The sequence below is a fragment of the Monodon monoceros genome, unplaced genomic scaffold (genome assembly GCF_005190385.1).
Source record: "Monodon monoceros isolate NGI ecotype Baffin Bay Population unplaced genomic scaffold, NGI_Narwhal_1 Super_Scaffold_18, whole genome shotgun sequence".
Taxonomy (NCBI): domain Eukaryota; kingdom Metazoa; phylum Chordata; class Mammalia; order Artiodactyla; family Monodontidae; genus Monodon; species Monodon monoceros.
In genome coordinates, this window is record NW_021703774.1 from 70,338,270 (window position 1) to 70,359,868 (window position 21,599).

At 48.0% G+C, this 21,599-nt stretch overlaps 1 protein-coding gene across 4 annotated transcripts in view; it reads left to right on the forward strand.

Moving 5' to 3' along the window:
* The window catches only part of KCNN3 (potassium calcium-activated channel subfamily N member 3), a 213,415-nt gene extending 193,081 nt beyond the window's left edge, over positions 1-20,334 (forward strand). For 2 of the 4 annotated variants that reach the window (XM_029231080.1, XM_029231081.1), the window contains exons 5-8: positions 3,750-3,860; positions 13,330-13,457; positions 14,186-14,255; positions 19,738-20,034. In XM_029231080.1, coding sequence (XP_029086913.1) covers positions 3,750-3,860; positions 13,330-13,457; positions 14,186-14,255; positions 19,738-20,034 — 606 coding nt within the window. Of the gene's footprint in view, positions 1-3,749; positions 3,861-13,329; positions 13,458-14,185; positions 14,256-19,737; positions 20,062-20,229 lie in introns of those variants that run through there. The other 2 variants (XM_029231079.1, XM_029231078.1) reach the window with 2 other exon arrangements.
* The last annotated feature ends 1,265 nt before the right edge of the window (positions 20,335-21,599 follow it).

The following is a 21,599-nucleotide window of genomic DNA, read 5'->3' on the forward strand; positions in this document are numbered from 1 at the left end:
ACCAATTGATGTTATTTTAGTTGTTACATGGTATCTGTTGCAGAAACAGAATCCAACTGTAAATCCTCCAGGCTTCCCTCCTCCATTTGTCACTTTCATTTATGTTTTATTTTATTTTATTTTTTGCTTCTTTAGTTAAGTACACCTCATACTTTTCCCCTTGGGATACTTGTTTTTTGAGACTCTAAGGTTTTCCAGCTGGAAAATGTCTCTTGGAAACAAGGAGTAGGAGGACCAGAGTGGAGGAGACTGGGTCTCTGATTTGGGTCCAGATCTATGGATGAGTTAGGCATGCTGACCGCAGGCCAGCTGCTCCTCTCTCTGTTCACTCCTGTACTCTGCTCACCACGTACCTTGGCAAGTACGACCTCATTAGAGGTGAACCCTCTCCCCTCCCACAGCACTCCCATGGAAATAGTGTTGGACAGAGAAGACCCAGGGAATTCAGCTGGTGTCAAGAAGGATTCAGGACTTGGCACCTCTGAAGGCAAAAGTCTGAGTCATGGATTTGCTCCACAGTCTGACCCCGTGGAAGTCATCCCAGCAGCTGCTAACCCTCTTCTGTCCCACTCCGATCTCTCCTCACACGGCCCCCTGCCCACCAACCATTTTTGAGATTCCACACGAGGACAGCTAGGACAGCAGGAGCTCTCTCACACCCAGATCAGCCAAGCCCTTGGCAATTTGTCTCTTAAAACCAACCCGCATCCCTGCCATATCACATAAGCATTCCCAAACTGCTAACAGGGCCCTGTCAGGCTGATAAACTCATCTAAGTAAAAAGGCCCAAAAGGAACACAGGTGATCATTATACCACATGAAAGGTGAATACAGCAGGAGGGAGGGGGAATCCCGTAGTGCTTCCTTTATTTCCTCTAAAGAGCCAAAGTTGACCATTAACTTCTGACTCAAGTCTTAGGCTCCTTGTCCTTCCTGCCTTCCACTCAATTCCCATCAGCCCATCATTTTTTCCTATTCGTCTGCTTCTTCCTTTCCACTTCCCCTGTCTGTCCCATGCTGTTGAGGAGGCAGCACAACTTGTTCCCTGTCTCAGTCTCTGCTCCAGCTCTATATCTCTCTGCATCTCCCCTCTCCCCTTCCCTTCCCTTCCCTCCCCTCCCCCACTCCTCTCTCTCTCTCTCTCTCTCTCTCTCTCTCTCTCTCTCTCTCTCTCACACACACACACACACACACACACACACACACCCTCTGGAGAGGATCAGTTTGTATTTCAGCACCCTGAACACCACTTTCTGAAGGTTGCTGATGTCTGACCCCATCTTTACAAGGTTGCCTCTTAATGGGAATGACCAGATTAGGCTTCATTATTGGCTACTTCCCTAATTCAGCCAGATGATGGATTTTCTAAAAGAAAAGTTGTAAGTATCCACTGCTATCTATTCAAGTTAGAATTAGGGGCTAAGAACCAAGCATCCTTCAGAGAAATATCCATAGGAGAGCCTTGACATCTTTAAGTTGAAAGAAACTGGGAAATGTCATCTAGCCCAGCCTCCTGCCTCCATGCAGAAATGAATCTTAATCATATAAGATAGATGGTTCCTTAGTTAGAACACTCTAGCTTCTCATTAGAACCCTTCTGCATTCAGCAGCCTAGGTTGTGAGCCATAGCAAGAACCATGGAGCAATCCATCTAGACCCTGGAACTTCGGGATTGTGGATGGTTGACTGTTTTAATGAAACCTCCAAAGTGGCGTGGTGAGCAGGGAGACTCCTTCAGGCTAATTCTGCCCCCAGCTTTCAGGAGTGATTTAAGCAGAGTTTCCCTGGACTCAGGGAAATGAGGAAGCCTGGAGCCTGGGAAGAACCCTCTCCATCTGATGTTCCATTTTTAACACAGCGATATATCCCTTTTTTGGGCGTTCAGCCCAAAGTTCTTTTGTAGCTCCATACAAAAGAGAGGCATTATATACTCGGTCTGCTTGAGGGGAAATGGAGCACACATCTTCCCTCTAGAACAGCTTCTTTTTAAGCTATTTTTTGCTTTTAGAGGCCTGGCTCAATTGATGACACCTGCAGACCAGGCTGTCCAACGGCCCATACATATCCTTTGAAAACTGGGCACAGAGTCTCCTGCAAGTCACAGATGCCAAGAAAACAGGGCCGTCCCTGAACAAGAAAGGAAAATGAGGTCAGAAAAGGAAAGTTCACACAGGCTCCTTTCTTTTCAGTTTGTTGTGCTAGAAATGGGTGGCTGACCAAGTGTACCTAGAAACATGACTTTGTTTTCATGGGAACCCTTGTAAAAAGCTAGGGGAAAGCGTTGCCAACTTCACCCGTGCCAAAACCTTGCACCGACCAACCTTTGGCAACCTGTGGCAAAGGAAAGAGATTATGAAGGAGAGAGTAGGGGACTGATCTACCATGTGCATTCCGCCCAACTCTGGTACGGATTATAGTACCTTTGAAAACAGTCTTTAAGGTTTCCTATGCATTCCGTTAAACTGGGTGAGCCCCAGATGTTATTGATGGATTCCTTCAATCCTAGGACCTCAGTTGCTAAACTGAGCTCTGTGGCAACTATAATTACTGTTTGGCGTCTAGAGGATCAGACTGCTGACTTTTCTGAGCTTACTGTCGCTTTCCATGAGTGGAGGTCAGGATGGTGCAGGGCCCCACGTGCAGAAAGAGGGTGATGGTCACCGAGGGGCGTGTGCTCTCTTCCAAGAACCAGGCAAGGGCGGGGCTGTCGTCTGCTGCCTGCAGGAGAAGCAGGGCAGGGGCAGTTCTGTCTCAATTCCCACCCCACCCCCCACCAGGTCAAGATGCACAGCAAAGAGGACTTCAAAGTCCTTTGGAAGAATGTTGGGATGAGCCCATTTCTGCTCATTTCTCAGACAGTCAAGCATGCACCCAGAGGATTAGGAGAGAGAAAGTGAGTCCTGAGGAAGCGGCCTCTTTTACTCACTCTCCCTGGGCTTCCCTGGAGTGGACCTTCCAGAGCAGAATAAGAATCCTGCTCTGGAGAATACTGAGCGCCTTCTGCGGGTTCCCTTAAAATCCTGATTTGAGGCAGGTGTGTTGTTATCGTCTTTGAAATCTCTGAAAGATGGTGAATTCATGAGCCTCCTGGTGAAAGCAAGAAAGAACTGAATTTCTTGTGCTGAGTCATAGGCTAGACCTCCAGTGAAAAGACCCAACTGGGAGCAAGCTCAGTCACTGGGTGCACAGACTCATGCCAACCAGTGTAGCCCTGAGAAGCAGTCTTGGCGGGGTGGTGCTTTGCCTCTTCGTTAGATTATTTTCAGGAAAACTCTCCATCATCAACAGGTGATCCATCCATACTGCACGGCTTTCTTTCCTCCTGGCCCCCTGCTCTGGAGCTGGCAGTGGGGCTGGGTTATGCATGAGGGAGGGGGAGCGTGTGTGGATTTTCTGTCTTCCCTGCACACCCTGGCAGGTGACCAAGTGATTGTTCGGTGTTTTAAATTCCCCTGAGCCTCAGCCCCATCCAGTATCCTGCTCCATGAAGAAGTGGCCAGCTTTATGAAGGCTCAGTCTCCCAGAGGTCAGCTCTGCAGCTAAGCCAAGAGCACCCGCAGACCCCTTCATGGGTGCGGGAATCAGGGCCCTGATGGGTTTTGTGGCTTGGCCTTGTCCAGCCAGAATTCAAGTCCCCACTCCACTCCTGGAGACCCCATCGTGGGCCCGGGGCATGTGGAGTCTTCCGCCTGAGCCCTGCCTCTTAATGATGTGCTCTCTCCTCTGGTCCTTTTGCTGTCCCCTCACAGGGTGCGGGCTGTACTGCCCTGGTGGTGGCCGTGGTGGCCCGAAAGCTGGAACTCACCAAAGCAGAGAAGCACGTTCACAACTTCATGATGGACACTCAGCTCACCAAACGGGTAAAACGCCACTGTCCACGTCTTAACGGGGGACTTAAGACCAGCATGGGAGCCAGTCAGAAAGTAGCCACAGTGGGTTAGGGCCACACCTTTCAGTGGAGGGTTGAGGGAGCCCCAGACACATGCAAACAGCCAGTGCAGAATGGGCACAATGTCCCAATGCTGAAGGCTCCTGTCTTCTCTTAAATCACTGTGCATGGTTCAGGCAACCAAATAATTTTCCTGATAATTAAATCTATAGCATACAATGATGTAACCCGGCCCCCTTGCCTAATGGTACAGAGTAAATCACCCAGCATGAGGTGTTTTTGCTTATGCTTAAATGTTTTCATGATTCTCCTTAGGAAGGGCAGTAGAAAGTCTTAAAAACGATATTGGGAATGTATCTAAATCCAACCCTTTAAAAAAAATCATTACAGACAATCACTCCTAAATAACGTTCATCAAAATGTCATCACCCAATTTTCCCCCTTTTGGGTTTTCCAAATAATGTTTCTCCCTTGTAACGTCATGAAAGTGGGTAAGGAGGGCGAAAAACTGAATATAAGCGGGAATGGGGAGATCATTTAGCTGCTAAAAGTCTGACACCCCACTGAATTGTCAGAGAAGAAAAGGCCCATTTAGAAGAGACAGAAACGAGCCTTCCAGGATAACAGCAGGCCAAATGAGCATGGCAGAAGCTGTTTATTTAATGACAGCTTTTATGGAAAATTCTTTAGAGCTGCAGGCTGAACGAAGGTCAGTAGTATGATTTCCTGCAAAACTCTCCTCTTTCCTAAATGAGAGTGAAGCAAGACCCTGTGCTGGGGTCTTGGCCGCTCTAACAAGTTTCTCATTTAGCCGCTCTAACAAGTTTCTCATTTAGGATTAAAGTGGGTTAGGAGACCCACGAGCAACGAGATTTTGATTGGGGTTTTTGAAAGCTGGAGAAAATATTCAGTGATGGATGTTGCAGCACAGTAAAAATGTGTTCTAAATAGAGACAAAGGCAGGAAGGGAGAACAAAAAGAGAGGGAGAGTGACAAAGGGTGAGCGTGCTCACTCAGAGGGAGGCGTGGGGGAATGGGAAGTTGCCAAGGCCTCTCCAGTTTCTCAGCAGAATTATTTATGGTGTTTGATTGTTTGGTCTTTGATTACATGTACTGGATTCTTTAAAGAGCCTCCACAGATGTTAAAAAGAAGGGGTACAGGCAAATAGTCTAATGTCGCTGCCATACAGATGGTTGTGTATGGTACATCCTGGCGCTGAGGTGTCCGTGGTACAAGCGAAAACGTGATTTGTATCATCAAGATGGCAGGATTGAGGGCCATACCCGTGGGTAGGCCAGCCGGGTTCCACCCAGAGCCCTGTAACCTAGCTGCTTTCCTTCAATCCCCTAGTAAGCGTGCAGAAGTCATGCTAAGTATTGAGCAAATTACCAAAGTTGCCTCTATTCTCCTGGAACAATTCGGTGCAGGAGTCAGGGGCGAGGGAGTCTAGCCTCCAAAACCTTCTCAGAAGCTGTTTCTTAGAGCAGAGACGTTAACAGCCTCTCTGTTTATTCTATTTGCTTTTTGAAACCAAGGATATACTGTGTATATCATGTTATTCCTTTGTCCTCTCCATTTTTCACTCTGTGAATCAGACATTAGAGGAAAATAAAGCCGAGGAAAGCCAACTCCCTCACGTGACAGAAAAATAAACAATTTTTCTGCAATATAATTGTACAAGGAGATGAAATTGTGGTTGCTAATTTCAAGCTTTCAAAAATAATTCTCTAAAATCCTGCTCAAGTCCGCTTACTTTTTGAAAAGTGGGACTGAAAATCAAATCAACAAATATTTGTTGCCCATCTATGAGTACAAGGCATCTTTCTATCGAATAACATCTCACTTTTCTGAGAACACTTAAATCTGTTGAAATGTCCCTTTAATATCTAATATCTTTTCCCAAAGAAAGAAACAACACGAAAGGAGTGGCTCTTACAGAGAGAGGATTCTCAAAGCTGGCAAGACTCTTTTACCTAACCTTGATTGAAAGGAAACTGGCTGTGAGCTTGGCCTGCTCTGGCTTCAGCTCCCCTTGACCTGGTCTCAGAGAAGCCCACCTTTCTTCCCCTGGCAACGCCTCATCCATCCTCTGTCCTCTCCAAGCGGCCCACTGTGTCCAGCAGGAGTGGCTCATGGGTCAAACAGAACTCACAGTGAATTCTCAGTGAATTCACAGAGAAAGATCCGATCTTTGGAGGAGCTGATTGGGACATAATTGCAAACCTCTCAAGAGAGGACAATTAATAGATTTAACAGAGAAAAGCCATCTCTTACAATACATGCAATCTTAATTCTTCAAACCTCTAAGCAAAAAAAACAAAAAAGAGGAATTGTAACCTGTTAATCATAAAAATACTCAGATTGTTCTAGTCTTTATTTACTCTGCCTGTCTTGCTGTAAAGGCTTCAGCCCAGACTTTACCACTAGAGTCACACTGTTTTTATTCATTTATTTGCCAGGGAGGTGGGGGCAGGTGCGGCGGTGGTCTGATGGCACAGGGTCGGAACTCAGTTTCTGGTTTTCCTGATTCCCGTGGCTTTTCTTCTCTCACTTGTATAACTTGTCAACCCTGGTGGCAACATCATTTCTGTATTTAATGCAATCAGATCTTCCCACACTGACTTTGCAGTGTTACTGCCATTGTTAATCTAGAATTATAATTTATTGCTAACCTCTGGGCTACTAGGTAATATATATGTAAATGACACACAGAGAGACTATAAAAAAGATACTAGATCCCCACCTTTTCTCCCACTCAATGCTACACATCCCCCTGTCGCTGTTTTAGGTAACGAAACACATCCATCACAGCTGGATGGCACTCCCTGTGTTCTGGGGACACCAAGATGAGTAAGAGATGGTACCTGCCCTCATACTTACTGCCTGTCCTCAAAGAGCACCTCCCCTTTCTAAAGAGCAAGGTAGCTGCCCATGGACACACTTGACTTCAGAGGCACCACGGACAGGAGATGTTCTGTTTGCCATGCCTCCTCTCCACATCAAACCTGCAGACACCTCTGCGGTGTGTGCCACTGGCTGAGGATTTTGTCTCCTTATCCTTGCCACGATGGGTTCCTGCCTCAAATACTTCATCCAAGTATAGTTTCCCCATGAAATCAATGAATAAGACCAAAACCAAACCCATATCTTCCCTACACTAGTGCCTTCTCCTGCCTTCCCTGTTAATGACATCACCGTTCTTCCAGTCTCCAGGCCTGAAAGCTTAGCAGCATCTCTGACTCCTCTCTCCCCTGGTCCCCACAGGGGTCCGAGCAGCTTTGGAGTCTGATTCCACCTGGCCACACCAGCCTCTCCAGGTCCTCTGCCCACTATACTCAAAGCCACCATCTCAGTCTTGTACCATCTCAGTTGCTTGCTACCTTCTCATCTCACCTGGTCCTCCCTTACCCAAGCCATCCGGTACTTTGCTTCCTTGTGACTCTCCTTAGACTCTGAGACTTAGCTTTGAACATATAACCAACCTGCTCAAAAACCTTTAATAACCCCCCAGAACCTACTGATCCACTGATAAAAAAGACTTTTCTCTATTTTTTTAAATAGGGGATAATTTTTTAAATTTTTTATTTATTTATTTTTTGAATGCATTGGGTCTTCGTCGCTGCGCACGGGCTTTCTCTAGTTGCAGTGAGCAGGAGCTACTTTTTGTTGCGGTGTGTGGGCTTCTCATTGCAGTGGCTTCTCTTGTAGCGGAGCACGGGCTCTAGGTGCTCGGGCTTCAGCAGTTGTGACACATGGGCTCAGTAGTTGTGGCTTGCGGGCTCTAGAGCGCAGGCTCGGTAGTTGCGGCCCCCCGGGATTAGTTGCTCTGCGGCACGTGGGATCTTCCCGGGCCAGGGCTCGAACCTGTGTTCCCTGCATTGGCAGGCGGATTCTTAACCATTGCACCACCAGGGAAGTCCCGAAAACTTTTCTTTAATTGTGAGCATGTGTCAAAGTTTTATCACAATCCTGCTGGGGGAAAAAAATGTGTTTTTTTTTTTCCAGCAGCCTAATTCAAATGTTTACTCATAGTAGGGGTCTTTTATAGGAAAAGACAATGGTAGTCATTGTTGTACAGGGTACAGAAAGCCTGGCTAAAGGACACAGACTCCTGACTGACAGCTGGTAGGGCCCATGAGTGGATTCCCAGAACAGGTCTTAGTCTTTTAAAAATTTATCAGATAATCAATTGAGCAGTTATCAGGAATGCTAATTCTCCCCAGAAGGGGATTATAAATTATATCACCCACTAAAGTTCTGTCCCAGACAGACTGGGGACAGTTTTTCTTTAACAATAGTCATAGGAACATTGAGCTTTTGAGCTGGAAGCGTTCTTAGGGATGAGCCTCTCAGGTCCAGAGATGGGCAAGTGTGGGCCCCCAGCCATATGCAGTGAGCTGGGTCCCAGCCAGGGCTGCCATTTGTTCTCAGGCTGGCAGGCAGCTCTCCAGCCATAACCCAATGGGTTTCCCAGAACAGCCAGTTCCTTGGAACTCAGAATGGTGGTTAGGGTCCTAGGTCTGCTGGAAAGAAAAGCCAGTTTACCTCCAAACTAGCTGAGCATCACATTAATAGCATTATGGAATTAGCCGTGGTTCATTACTGTGCTGCTATGGGGAAAGACTACAAACTCCAACTTTGAACCACAGAAGTACATCCCTCCACGCTCCCTGTCCCAGTGTCCTGCCAGCCACAGGGGTGGAGCCCCCGTTTCTAAGTGTTGGGTGAGGGCTTCTGGGTAAGGCGGGCAGAGAAGCCTGAGAAGGGAGTGTGGAATAGGATGGGGGAGGAAGAAGAGAGGGTATGAGGGGGGAGATGAAAGAGATGGCAGCGGCAGGAAGCCAGCAGGAAGTGTGTGTGGGTGAGCGTGAGGGAAGTGAGGGGTTGGCAGATGGAGGAGAGGGGACCACCCCCCCCCCCCCGGTCATAATGGACACCTTCAGTCAGGTGTCTGAAGATGGCCCTGACCTGAGGGCTCTCAGATTGCGATTTTATCATCCCTTTAGATTTATTCATCTAAATTCAACCCCTGGAACTTCTTGAAGTTGTCTAAGTTACACCCACTTGCCAGGGCTGATCGGCCCTCCTCTCCAACTTCCCTCTCCCTGGGAGGGAGTCCTGGCAGCATGGAGGGCATGCTATTTCTTTCCCAGGGGCCCCAACAGTAGGGCTCCTGGAATTTCTCTCCCAGGGCTCCCTGTGGCTGTAGGGAGCACGGGGGCAGGTGAAGAAGGGTGCCCCTCGTCTGCCACATGTTCCTCCTGCACCAGTCTCCACGAAGTCTGGAGAGGCAGATTACCCTGGCAGAGAGGCAGCCAGAGCAAGTCATTGACATGGATAATACGGCAAAGAGCTCAAGGAACAGACATATGTGTCCTGTTTTATGTTTTCTTCCGCTGGAGGTGGGGGAAGAAGCTGACATTTGTTGGGGGAAGGAACATCAGTAAAACTACTGTGTACTGAGGCGCGGTGCAGCCAGGCTCTGTGCTAAGTGTTTCATTGAATCAACACCACAATCCCATTTCACAGATTGGGACCATACTGTGCTGTAGTTTTCTCTGAATCACTTATTACCTGACACTATATTACACAGGGTGTGCTGTCCCCATAGGATTAGAATCTCCTTGAGGGCAGAAATATTATTGGTTGGTGCATCCCAGTATTCTTACTTCCTAAACAGTGTCTGCCCCATTGTAAGGGCTCAGTAAATGTTTTGGGAAGGAATGAATATGAAAATTGAGTCCCAGAGAGGTTCCGCAACGGTCCAAGGCAGACATGATCATTCATCCCCTTGTGAGGTTTTTCTGAGGGCTAGTGGAACAATGTAAACAGAAAGTGTTTAGCATGGAGCCTGGCACATAGTAAGCACTCCGTGAATGTTAGCTGTCAGTATTGTATGCAAGATCTTAGTTGGATGACTTTCTTGCCCGGGCTCATGAATCTTAGAGCCCTCCCTGAAGGACATAGGTCACGGAGCCAATTCTCTGGCCACCGTCAGAGTGAAATCATACAATTCTTGGGAGAGAATGAATGGGCCCAAAGAAAACAATTAGCTCGTATGCTTATGGGTTTGGGGGACGAAACAGCCAGTCTTCCATGCACAAACGGCCCTCTTCTAACCGTCCCTGAGCCCGTCAGATCATGGCCAACCTTACCCAGTCCTTCCCAGTTCCCTGACCCACCCACTCCCACCCTCGCCCTCAAGAGCATCTTTTGGCCCTGGTGCCCCGCCCACTAGGAGAGGTCAGTGGGTACCCAAGTCCCCATCAGGGAGTGGTGCTTGGAAGCCCTATGGAAGCTCAGTGAATCCCAGGAGGAGCACACAGCCTCAACTGCCTCCCACCCCGGCGATGCTCAAAGCAATCAGCCAGGTGAATTGGAGGGAGAACCTGGTCACAACAGCGTCACTGTCGACGTGGGAAAGCACGAGGCAGTTAAAAGCCTGTTTCTTTTTCTCTTGCGTATATTGATCTGCTTAGCTTTGTGCCAGGTTGTTTGCTGGTAATTAATTCAGAGTCAGCACCAAGGCTTGCATTTAACATCGCTTTCCTGAATACGCAGGGGCCTCCCGTTCAAACCCATAAAGAGGCCGTGACTGCTTCGCTCAGCTACCCAGGCTGTGCTGTGATTTTAGTACCTTATATTTGGGCTAAAGTTAAGTGCAGGACCTGGACTCCCTGTTCTGTCATATTGCTAAGTGAGGGCCATGATGATTAAAAACAAATCTAATGTCCTCTCCAGTTCCTTGATCCTGGAAAACAGGAAATAATTTTGTTTGTGTAGAGATGACATCTAGTCAGTCAGGTCTTTCTTCAGACCACATGAAAACCGTATGCTCTTTTTGGACCTGGCTCTTGTTTTGACTTTGCCGTTAGCTAGCTGTGGGATTCTGGCCTTCACATTCTATCTCTGAAGCTGTCATTTCCTCATATTTTCAATGGGGGGTTGGGCCAGATGATGATAACTAGCTAGTATCTTTATGGTACTTTATAGTTTCTATAACACTTAAATCCACATTGACTCAGTTTACCGTGTATAACTTTACGGTCTTGGTCTCTGTCTCAGTTTCTTCATCTGTAAAATGGGGATAATATTAGTACCTTCCTGAGAGGGTTGTTGTGCAGATTAAATGAGTTTACACATACGTAAAGTGGCACCTGGTAGATGTCCGCTCTTAGCCTCAGCACCATCAGCACCATGGTTATTGCCTCATTTGGGCCTCAGAACAACCCTTAAGGTAAGGATTTATTTTCCCCTTCTTAGAGATAGTTAAGCACTTACTCCTAAACTGGCAGAGGAAGGATTCACCTGCAGCCTCTCCAATTTCAAATGTTTGTTCCACACCAACACAGAGACCGTTGTCAAAGGCTCGTCAGTGCTGACACTCCATGGCTCTGTCAGTGTTCCAAAGACAAGACCCGTGTAACTTCCAAAGACAAGATCGGCTCTGCCGATCATCAGACATGCTGGGCAGGTTTTTCCCTCCTCTTTTTTCTGTGAGGCTTTCCTTGGAGGCTAAGCACCTAGGGAAACTGAAAAAACCACCTGTCAAGTTGCCCTCTCCCCACAGAAGGGCAGCAGGAGTAGGCACTCCACAGAGAGAAAGCCTTCCCTTCTATGCTGCCTCTTTTGCCAGGAGGCTGATGTCCACTCCAGCCCCTGGACAGGACCCCGGTGACCACACCCTCCTCTACCTCCCCCCTCTTCACCTGGACACTTACCATTTCCAGCTTCTCACCACCACCTGCTTCTTCTCACCACCACCTGCTTCCTTTCAGGCAAGAAAGTACCAAAGGTGGACAATTAAGTCATTTAAAACCATCTTCACAGTAGATTTTTACTGAACAAAAAGGCAGTATTTATGTCACTTAGACATTTCTGAGAAGACCTAGCTGTTCTTTTAGAATATCACTCCAGCGCCAATGAAAAATATAATCCAGCCTTAGTAATAAATTTTTAAAACATACACACAGAAGTTATCAGCCTGCAAAACAATGTTTCCCAGGCCTTCCCACACGTCTCAGTATTTTAACAACGTCCCATCTGTTGATGTCAGTCTGAAGAAGCAGGCCTGTACTCTCCAATTTTATTAAAATCCTTTCTGGCTAGTAACCTGATTTCTACTAGGCTGGCCTACTTACTTCCAGGCCCTGGGCCTGTGGGCCTGTGCCAGTTTGCATGGCTGACAAGAAATGGGAACAGTTAATCAAAAATCTGTTTAGCTTGTGCTTAATAAGAAATGTTTCCTCTTGCTCTTGTTACTAATTGCTGAAGATGTCTGTGTTTGGATTAAAACTTTGTCCCCTGCCATCTGGATGCCATTGATATGTCTCAGCTCTGTCGTGAGCCAGGTGAGATCAGTGGTTTCCATGTCAACAGATGACAGCATCATATGTTGAAATGTGTGATTGCAGTGCAGTGAAAGAGCCAGGCTTGGGAAAGAGGCAGCTCTTGTTTCACACCAAAATATCTTCACTGATTTTCAGACACTGCTTGGAAATGATTTCAGTTTTATGCCAATTACATTTACATGTAAAATTGCAGTGTAAATGTTTTTTGCCATTTGGGAAAGGAAACAATGGACTTGTTAATACCTAGAGTTCTATTCGGTGGGAAAGACATTTCCTCAAAGAGGCCTTGTAAAATCTCCAGCTGAAGTGAAAGAAGTCAGACAGAGAAAGACAAATACTGTATATCACTTATGTGTGGAATCTAAAAAATACAACAAACTAGTGAATATAACCAAAAAGAAGTAGACTCACAGGTAAAGAGAACAAATTAGTGGTTACCAGTGGGGAGCAGGGAGGGACAACATAGGGGTTGGGGGAGTGGGAGACACAAACCACTGGGTGTAAGATAGGCTCAAGGATGTATAGGACAACACGGGGAATATAGCCAATATTTTGTAATAACTGTAAATGGAAAGTAAACTTTAAAAATGGTATACAAATTTTAAATAATTTTTAAATAAAACAATAAAATCTCTAGCTGATAGGAAATCTGTTTACTCTGTGAATCCAAGAAATGTACCACGTACACTAAATAGAAATCCCACGTAGCGCATGGAACTCTGCATCCAAGGGCAGCAATGGTACATACTTAGCTATTCAAAGTGTGCCCCAGGCCTCCATGTCTTGGTAATGTAGCCTATCTAAATATAGCATCAGTAACAACAGTGGATAGGCAGTCCTGAAATAATTAAGAAAGAGACAGGAACCACCCCTCAACTTCGGGCTCCAGTCTACTGTGTCCAATACAGGATTAATAAGAGATGAATTTTAATAATCCTTTCTAAGAGTTCATGATTTCATTAAGGAAAAAGATCGTTGCAGAATCATTTCCTTATAAGGTAGACTATATCGACAGACATAACAAAACATGTTATGTGAACCTAGGGAAATTTACCTGATAGCAGTCTGTTTTATTTACTTTTCCTTAGATCAAGAATGCTGCAGCCAATGTCCTTCGGGAAACGTGGCTAATCTATAAACACACAAAGCTGCTAAAGAAGATTGACCACGCCAAAGTCAGGAAACACCAGAGGAAGTTCCTCCAAGCAATCCACCAGTGAGTAGGCCGGGGCAGCTCAGCCACCAGAGGACCAGATTAGAAGTGGTGGGTTCCCCAGAGCTCCATCAGTATCTTCTCGTATACTTAGAGGAGCAGGAGAAATCCATTCTTTTCCACTCAACAACCACTGGGGGCGGTGAACTGGACGCAGATCAGTCTGTTTATTCACTTATTGCACCCGCCACTGCCAGACATTGGACAGACTGCTATGGAAGGTAAAAATTAGGTAGGAGCCTCAGGGGGCTCTCATAGTCTACACACACACACACACACACACACACACACACACACACACACCCCACATTACAACGGGAAGCAGAACAAATTGTGGTCAGTGCTTTCTGTAAGCTAAGTATTTAAAAAGTATAGTGGATTTTTAAAAGTAGAGGATGAAAACATTTATTCTGACCTGGAGGCTTGGGGAAACGCTGAAAGGCTGAGAGTAGGGCACTTAAGGTGGAAGGCACAGCCTAGATAAAGGAATAGAAGCCGAGAAATGATCTGAGAGTGGTGAGGAAACTATAATGACTGAAGGTAGGCACACGTGGAGGCAAGAGTTTGCTTTCTTGGGGACCTGCCAAGCCCTTGATTCTGGTCAGTTGTCACCCATGTTCGAGGTCCTGGGCTGGGTTCCAAAACCAGATGAATTGATGTGGGTGTGGAATCTGCCCGTGGGGCTGAGCCCAGCGCTTGAAGAGCATGGCTGTTACGACTCTTTCCCGCAGACTGAGGAGCGTCAAGATGGAGCAGAGGAAGCTGAGTGACCAAGCCAACACCCTGGTGGACCTTTCCAAGGTGAGTGGCAAAATCTGAAGACCCCGTAAAGGGTTCTCAGATGCTGGCATTTCAATTTCTCAGGTGTGGCTGTGAAGGCCTGGCCTTGGCCAAACTGGACAGTGCAGGACCAGGAAAGCAAAGACTGCTTCCTCCTTTGTTGAAAAATCATCTGGGTTCGAGTTCTTGACACTTGTAATCTACTAGTGCGTGTTGCTGACTTTTAAAACCTGGCATGTGTTTCTTAAATTCAGTCACTCAGGTCAGTCTTTGCTGGGATTTAATTAGCTGACCTACTACATCTTTTCGGTGTGTTGCTTGATTAGCTGTACACTGAGTTTGCACAAGGCGAAGCACACTGACGAGACCAAACGGTGATAATGGCGATGCTACTGCCTGGGTCACACCTAGGAGGATCCTTCCGGTTTGCCGTTATAATTGCAAACTCATTTTCTTGCATCCTGCAGTCCTTACAACTCAGCTTTTCTGGCCCCAAATTGGTGGTGGTGAGGGGTGCATTTCTTTGTTTCTCATGAAGATGCCAAAAACAAGAGCCCTCCTTTGAGAGCCCTACTGTCATTCTGCGTTTCTGGCCCTGAACTGCTGTAAATACTGTAAAGGAACTCTCTCCTTTTGCCAATCTCTGGAGCGAAGGAATCGGAGGCTGCACCGCTGGCAGAGCTGAGTGTAGGTGCCAATGAAGGAAGGGCCTCCCCTCCTCAGCCCCTCCTCCTCATTGCCTCTTTTTTTTTTTTTAATTTGTTTTTTATTTTTGGCTGCATTGGGTCTTCGTTGCTGAGTGCAGGCTTTCTCTAGTTGAGGCGAGCAGGGGCTACTCTTCGTTGCGGTGCGTGGGCTTCTCATTGCAGTGGCTTCTCTTGTTGCAGAGCACGGGCTCTAGGTGCGTGGGCTCAGTAGTTGTGGCGCACGGGCTTAGTTCCGTGGCATGTGGGATCTTCCTGGATCAGGGCTCGAACCCATGTCCCCTGCACTGGCAGGCAGATTCTTAACCAGTGTGCCACCAGGGAAGCCCCCTCACTGCCTCTTGATAGAAATTGTACATCAAATGTATAGCCCAGGGCCAGGCTGGCAGAACATTCCAGCAGATGTCGATTATCATCATGGAACACATTCCCTGGGTAAGCAAGAGAAACTCCCTCAGGCCAATTAATCCCCCTTTGAAAAGATGGTGCAATCAGAGACATTGCCAGTTCTTGGGCCACGTGCAGGCACCTTGTTCAATGAAGGGATCAGGCCAAAGAAAGGACCTCCTAAGCTTGGGAGGACTTCAATCAGGGAATGTGCGGCTGGCACAGGCGGGGAGAAGCCCACAGGCTGTGTGCTTTGGAGGGGGCGCTGTGGTGGAGTGCAGGGCTCCTGAGAGCCAGGAGGAGGCAAGGATGTGAATGGAATGCCCAAGTGCAGAAGGGAGCCCCCCATGGTCTTGGGTGCACTGCTTAAAACTCTTGGGTTCCAGTATCAGAAACCCATTGGAAGTAGGTTTTAAAATGTAGGTGTTTATTATAAGGATACAAGGAAGTCTCATTCCAGGCAGAACCTCAAGGCAGGCATGTGGTCAGACTTCAGGAAGGAACTACCTAGAAGTGCCCCTCACCCTAGAAGGTATTCGCTCACCCTCTCTTCTCTCTCCTGTTCAAGTGCCTGCTTCAATTCTCTCTCTCTCCCTCCCCTGCATCTCCTGACAACTTTCTATGCCCCCTGTCTCCATGGCAGACCATGGCAGGCCCCTATCCAGAGAGTACGTGTTCTAGTTCTAGCCACAGGCAAAGACCGATTGGCTGTCTTCCTATTGGTCTTAATTCTAAATTCTCAGAAGGGATGAGATGACTGGCTAGTTTGGGTCACGTGTCCACCCTTGGGCCAATCAGCTGAGGCCAGCAGGGGGGTCGGGTACGGCAAACATGGCTGGGGACCCACACCGGGAGGGGCAGGAATGGCCCAACAAGCCCCAAGATATTTCTTTTACAGGTAGCCATGTTTCTGCCTCCCCTCTCACCTGGCGGGCCAGGCTGTGGCTGGTGTTCTCCTGGGAATAGCGGGCACACTGGACTTTCAAGCCTGCGTTTCTTCAGTGCCAGCCACCGCCTCTCACAGAGACAGGGCCCCGTGCAGAGCAGACTGGGTGAAGCAAAAAACTCAGTGAACTGGAAAGAGGCTCATGTGAACTGGGTGGGGGAACGAAACCATCAATAACCTGGGAGCAAGTTACCTGGAAAGAAAGGGTGTGGAGGAGAGGGTGAAGGGAAAGCGTCTGCAGGGCTACTGGGAGTGGTGTGGGACCTGCAGGGAGGGTGAACTCTGACATCCATCCAGTGTTTCATCTTTCCTCCCAGGAGACTCAGCCAAGGTCCTGGCAGCAGCCTAGTGTCTTTCACACTGGTCCACGTTCCCCCTGGTATCCTGTCACCAAAAGCAACAGAACACGGGAGACAATAATAACACTGTGTTCTCTCCCTTTTCTTTCTGTGCTTCGTCCTCCCAGCTCACCACCTTCCACCCCTGTCCTTTGGTCCTTTCTAGATTAAGAAAAGGGCGTGTGGCCTCCACATAACACTTGCTGTATTGAAGAGCTCGCTCGTAGGGTGGCAGAGATGGGGTGGGGGAACGCTGGGATGCTTTATATGCTAGCTTCAGTGTCTTCCATTGAAGTGTAAAAATCATTCCTCACATCTGAGGCTCAACTGATCAAATAAGATGGTATCTGTGAAAATGTTTTGTGAACTGTAACGGTTTTGCATGTGGTAGTTCTGATTAGGAATATAGATGAGGAAACCAAGGTCCAAAGAGACCATCCCAAGGTCGGGCTGTTGGAGAGCTGCAGCGCTGGGGCTGAGACCCAGGGGCCCGGATTCAGTCCAGAGCTCGTTAGGGTGCCCCTGCGGTCAAATAGATTTGCGGTGTTGTACATTCTGGGAAGAACATGCACCCTGAAGAGGTTCTGTGAATGTTAATTAATGAAGGAAGCACTCTTGCTTCTAAAGTCACGCTCTCCTCTGAGGCGGCCACAGAAGAGTCCTGCCCTTTGCAAAGCAGAGCTGCCTCACTCCACCTCTGTGACGGCTCCCTCTGGGGCTGCAGCCAATTTCCTGGTGGGAAGGTATCACTACATTTTCAATCCCCCTTCTCCCATCTCCTTTCTGGCTTCTCATTTTTTGCCACCTTCCTTTACTTTTTTTTTTTTCATTCACCTCATTCCCTACTACCTTGGCCCCCGCGGGCACCAATGGTTTCTGCATCTTCCTGGAGTAACTTGAAATTTCACGTAAAATAGGACAGGGTGTCACTGGCAGATGGCCAGAATCCCCTAGAGCCACAGTGCCTGCAGGTGGGGTTTGGGAGGGTACAAAGCAACTGCCAACCTGGCCCACAGGAACACCCGAGAGCATGAAGTCTCCCAAGAGCCTTGCTCCCAAGTCTGATGTCCTTTGTTAGCTTGCAGGGAGACATGTGACTGTCACCTAGATAAGGGCTCTACAGACCAACCCGGGAAGCCAAATTATAACCAGAAAGTTGCCTGGTAAGAGGATAGTCAGAACCATGGTGGTACGGTTGGAACAAAAGTGGTTTCATTTCAATTAAATGAATTGAATTTGAGGGATAGGTAGATGTAGGGTGGGCAGGACTTTGTACTGGTGAGATATGGGGCCTGAGGGAGAGGATGACGCCTGGGTTTCAGGTGGGGACAGCCTGAATGAATGGCCTCTCATGGAGCCAGGGAACAAAGAGCAGATGTAGGACCGAAAATGGTGCACTTGGCACAAGCTGCCTTTGTTTAGTGCTGCTCTGACCTGGTTTTATAACTTAACTCTCAGAAGACAAGTTTATTTTATTACATTAAAGTTTTATTTTATTGGCAGTTCCCTGGAGGTACCCCATTTTTGCTCCTCTGCTCTCACGACCTTGTTCAATGTTCATTCACAAAAGCTTACGGAACACCTGCTCTCCAGAGGCAGGCCCTGGGCTGGGCCCCCTTGGGAGTCTTCTCTCCTTTCCTTCAGCCACTCAGGTCTCGGTGGGAAACGCTGAGAAACTCTCTAGGTATATGGAAATAATTTGTGGCGCAAAAGGTTTTTTCCCATCAATTAAACTCCTACATTGGCCAAAGGATGGAAGGGATGGTGATTTTCCCCTGTGCCAGCACTTTATTCATTCATTAGTTCTACCAACATCTTTTAGTGCCGACCACGTGTGACAGACCCCCTTGCTAGGCATGTTTATGTACACTTGTCCATCAAAAAATGTTAGTTGAGCATCCCCTAGGTGCCAGATGCTGTTTTAAGCCCTTGGGACACATCCGTGAACACAACAGGCGAAGGTCCCCGCCCTGGAGGAGCTTTCCTTCTAGTGGGAGAAAACAGACAATAATAAGCAGAAGAAACAGCAAATTAGCTAGTTTATTAGAAGGTGGCATGAAGAAAAGAAAAGAGTTGAGCAGGGTTAGCGGGATCAGGGGTAGGGGTGGGACCAAAGTGCCATATTAACAAGGGCATGGGGGGAGATGATTTTTAAGGGGAGGCTGAGAGGAGGTGAGGCTGTCGGCCATGGGATGTGTGGGCAGTGAGCAGTGGTGACAGGGCGGGTCCCTGGGACACTGGGAGATGGCACCGAGAGCAGTAGGTTTACTGGGGACACCATCAGGACAGCACCTGTTGGGGAGCGAGGGAAGCAGGATGGGGCAGAGGGAGAGTCTGAACTGTGATACGATTGACAAAGGCCTCGACCAACCCACGGGAGTTCCGGAGGGGGACTGGCCCTTCAGGGGTGTCCCAAATTGAGGCAATGTCCCTCCTCATTGACCAGGCAGGAGAGGGGCTGTAACCTCAGCGAGGCAGCTCCCTTTCACTACAGCCCAGTCCTGAGTGAGTTACGTTGTACGTTGTACATTCTGCCTGCTGTGTTGAACGTTGGGGAGGCGGGGGGGAGCAACAGCTCTATAACTATGTGTTGTTATTATTAACTCCTATTTCATAAGGCAACCAAGCAGAGAGGTTAAGGGGCATGAGGGAAGGCACATTATTAGTGAGTGGCAGACGTGTACTTGAACCCTGGCCTACCAATGCTAAGTCTATTGCGTTGTCTGCTCCCCACCACAGAGCCGTCTCTTTCATCAGTATGTGCCATTGCCCTATGAGCTGAGAGGTTGGACGACGTAAGAACATGAGGACACTTCAGGGACTTGTTCTATTTAAGAAGAAAGTGCTACCTTTCCAGTCTATATATTTTCTAATCTATTTTTATAAGTAATATACATTATTTTTGTAATCAAACAACAACACACACACAAAAACCCACTGTGCCATTTGAGCCTCCAAGTCTTCAAGAAAGTAAACTGTTTCTCTGTCCTTGGCCAGATCCGACACGGCCGGTGTGGAAGTTGATCCCTGGAGGAGTTGTATTTCAAGTGTAATCTGGAGGAGTATTTCATTTTTCCCATCGCAGATTCCTCTGCAATGACCTGTCGTCTCCCTGTCTCTCCAAACAGATGCAGAACGTCATGTATGACTTAATCACAGAACTCAATGACCGGAGCGAAGATCTGGAGAAACAAATCGGCAGTCTGGAGTCGAAGCTGGAGCACCTCACCATCAGCGTCAATTCCCTGCCCCTGCTCATCGCGGACACCCTGCGCCAGCAGCAGCGGCAGTTCCTGTCTGCCCTCACGGAGGCCCGGGGCGTCAGCGTGGCAGTGGGCACCACCCACACCCCACTCTCCGACAGCCCAATCGGGGTCAGCTCCACCTCCTTCCCAACCCCGTACACGAGTTCAAGCAGTTGCTAAATAAAACTCCCCACTTCAGAAGCATTACCCATAGGTCTTAAGATGCAAATCAACTCTCTCCTGGTCGCTTTGCCATCAAGGAACATGCAGACCAGGGAGCGTAAAGAAGAGAGACCGAGCTAATTAACTAACTCATGTTCATTCAGCGTGCTTGGTTTGATATGCCTTGAAACCAGAAATCTGATCTCTGTTTAGGTGCCTCTACTCGGGAGCAGCAAGAGGAGATGACAGGAAGCGACGCCTCTGGTAGGGCCCTTGCGGCACAGTTGGTGGAGAACAGACACCCACGTTCAATCTCAGGTCTTCACGTGGTGGGGGGTGGGAGCTCAGATGCACTGAAGTAGCCGGCAGTGAAGCCAGCCCGGAGGAGGGTCCCGCGGGGGGAGGGCATGGTGTCAGGCTTGGGGGATGGGTTCCTCACCCCGGGGTCCTCCAGCCCACCTGTCTGCGTTCCTTCTGTCTAAGGAAGCCCCTGGATGACAAAGTAAGGGAGAGCCGCCCACAGCTTTTGCCAAGACAGACATGCTTTCCTGCCATCCCTCGCACAGTCATAAAACAAAATTTAGACTGAAAGAAAAATAGGCAAATAAAAAGCCAGACTTTCCATCCAATATTAATACCCATATAAACCTGTGTATTTGCAAGCGTGTGCATGTACACACACACATACACATCCCACAGTCAACCCAGGTCTTTTCTGGTTTGCACCTGGCCCAAATAAAGAGGGACCTGGTACCTTACCCTGCACACAGTAGGCACTCTCTAAATGCACGTTGAGTTGGTCTGAATCGGGATGTGGGTGCTGTCAGTTCAGGTAGTTTGCCAGTGTCGGCCACGTCCTGAGCTTCACTGAGGAGGCAGGTTGCTTCAAACACAAAACAGGGTGCTTTGCCCTGGGTATGCACCATGCTTGCTCTGAGATGAATGACAAGCCAAAATTGGCATTCTGGAGAGATAAGCAGCCTTCTAAAAATAACAGCTTCTGCAGAGTTTTCATCTTATATCCAAACAAGCTGTGTTCCACTGGAGCGCATGATCAGGTGTATGTGTGTGAGGGAAGGGGGGCGGGATCTGTCCGCAAGCACACACATGCACCACCAACAGGTGCGACCCCAGGACACCTGCATGAATAGAAGTATTGTCAGGGGGGTTTGCTCAGTGATATTTATCCAGCAAAAGGTTTACAGCCCCAGATGTTAGGAGCGCAAAGGGGTCAAGTGCCTCACCTGAGAGCTGGGAGAAGTGATGGTGAGTGGCCCAGCTGATCCTTTCTACCTGACCTAAAACCACCTCAAAGTGTAAGGTTATGAGGATAAAGGGAGATTCTAGGGAACCCTGTGGGTAAGATAAGGTGACAGGGATTTGTCAGTATCCTGTTCCCGCTGTGCCACGTTAATCTCGGTGCAGAAACTATTGTAATACATCTCAAACTCCAAGGGACTCCAGAAACATCCAGAGCCAGTGTATGACAGGCATTGTGAGGAGAGGCCGTGGGGATGCATGATATTTTCCGCACTCCATCATCTAACCATGCATAATGTTTGTGATGTGAAGACCGTCATACT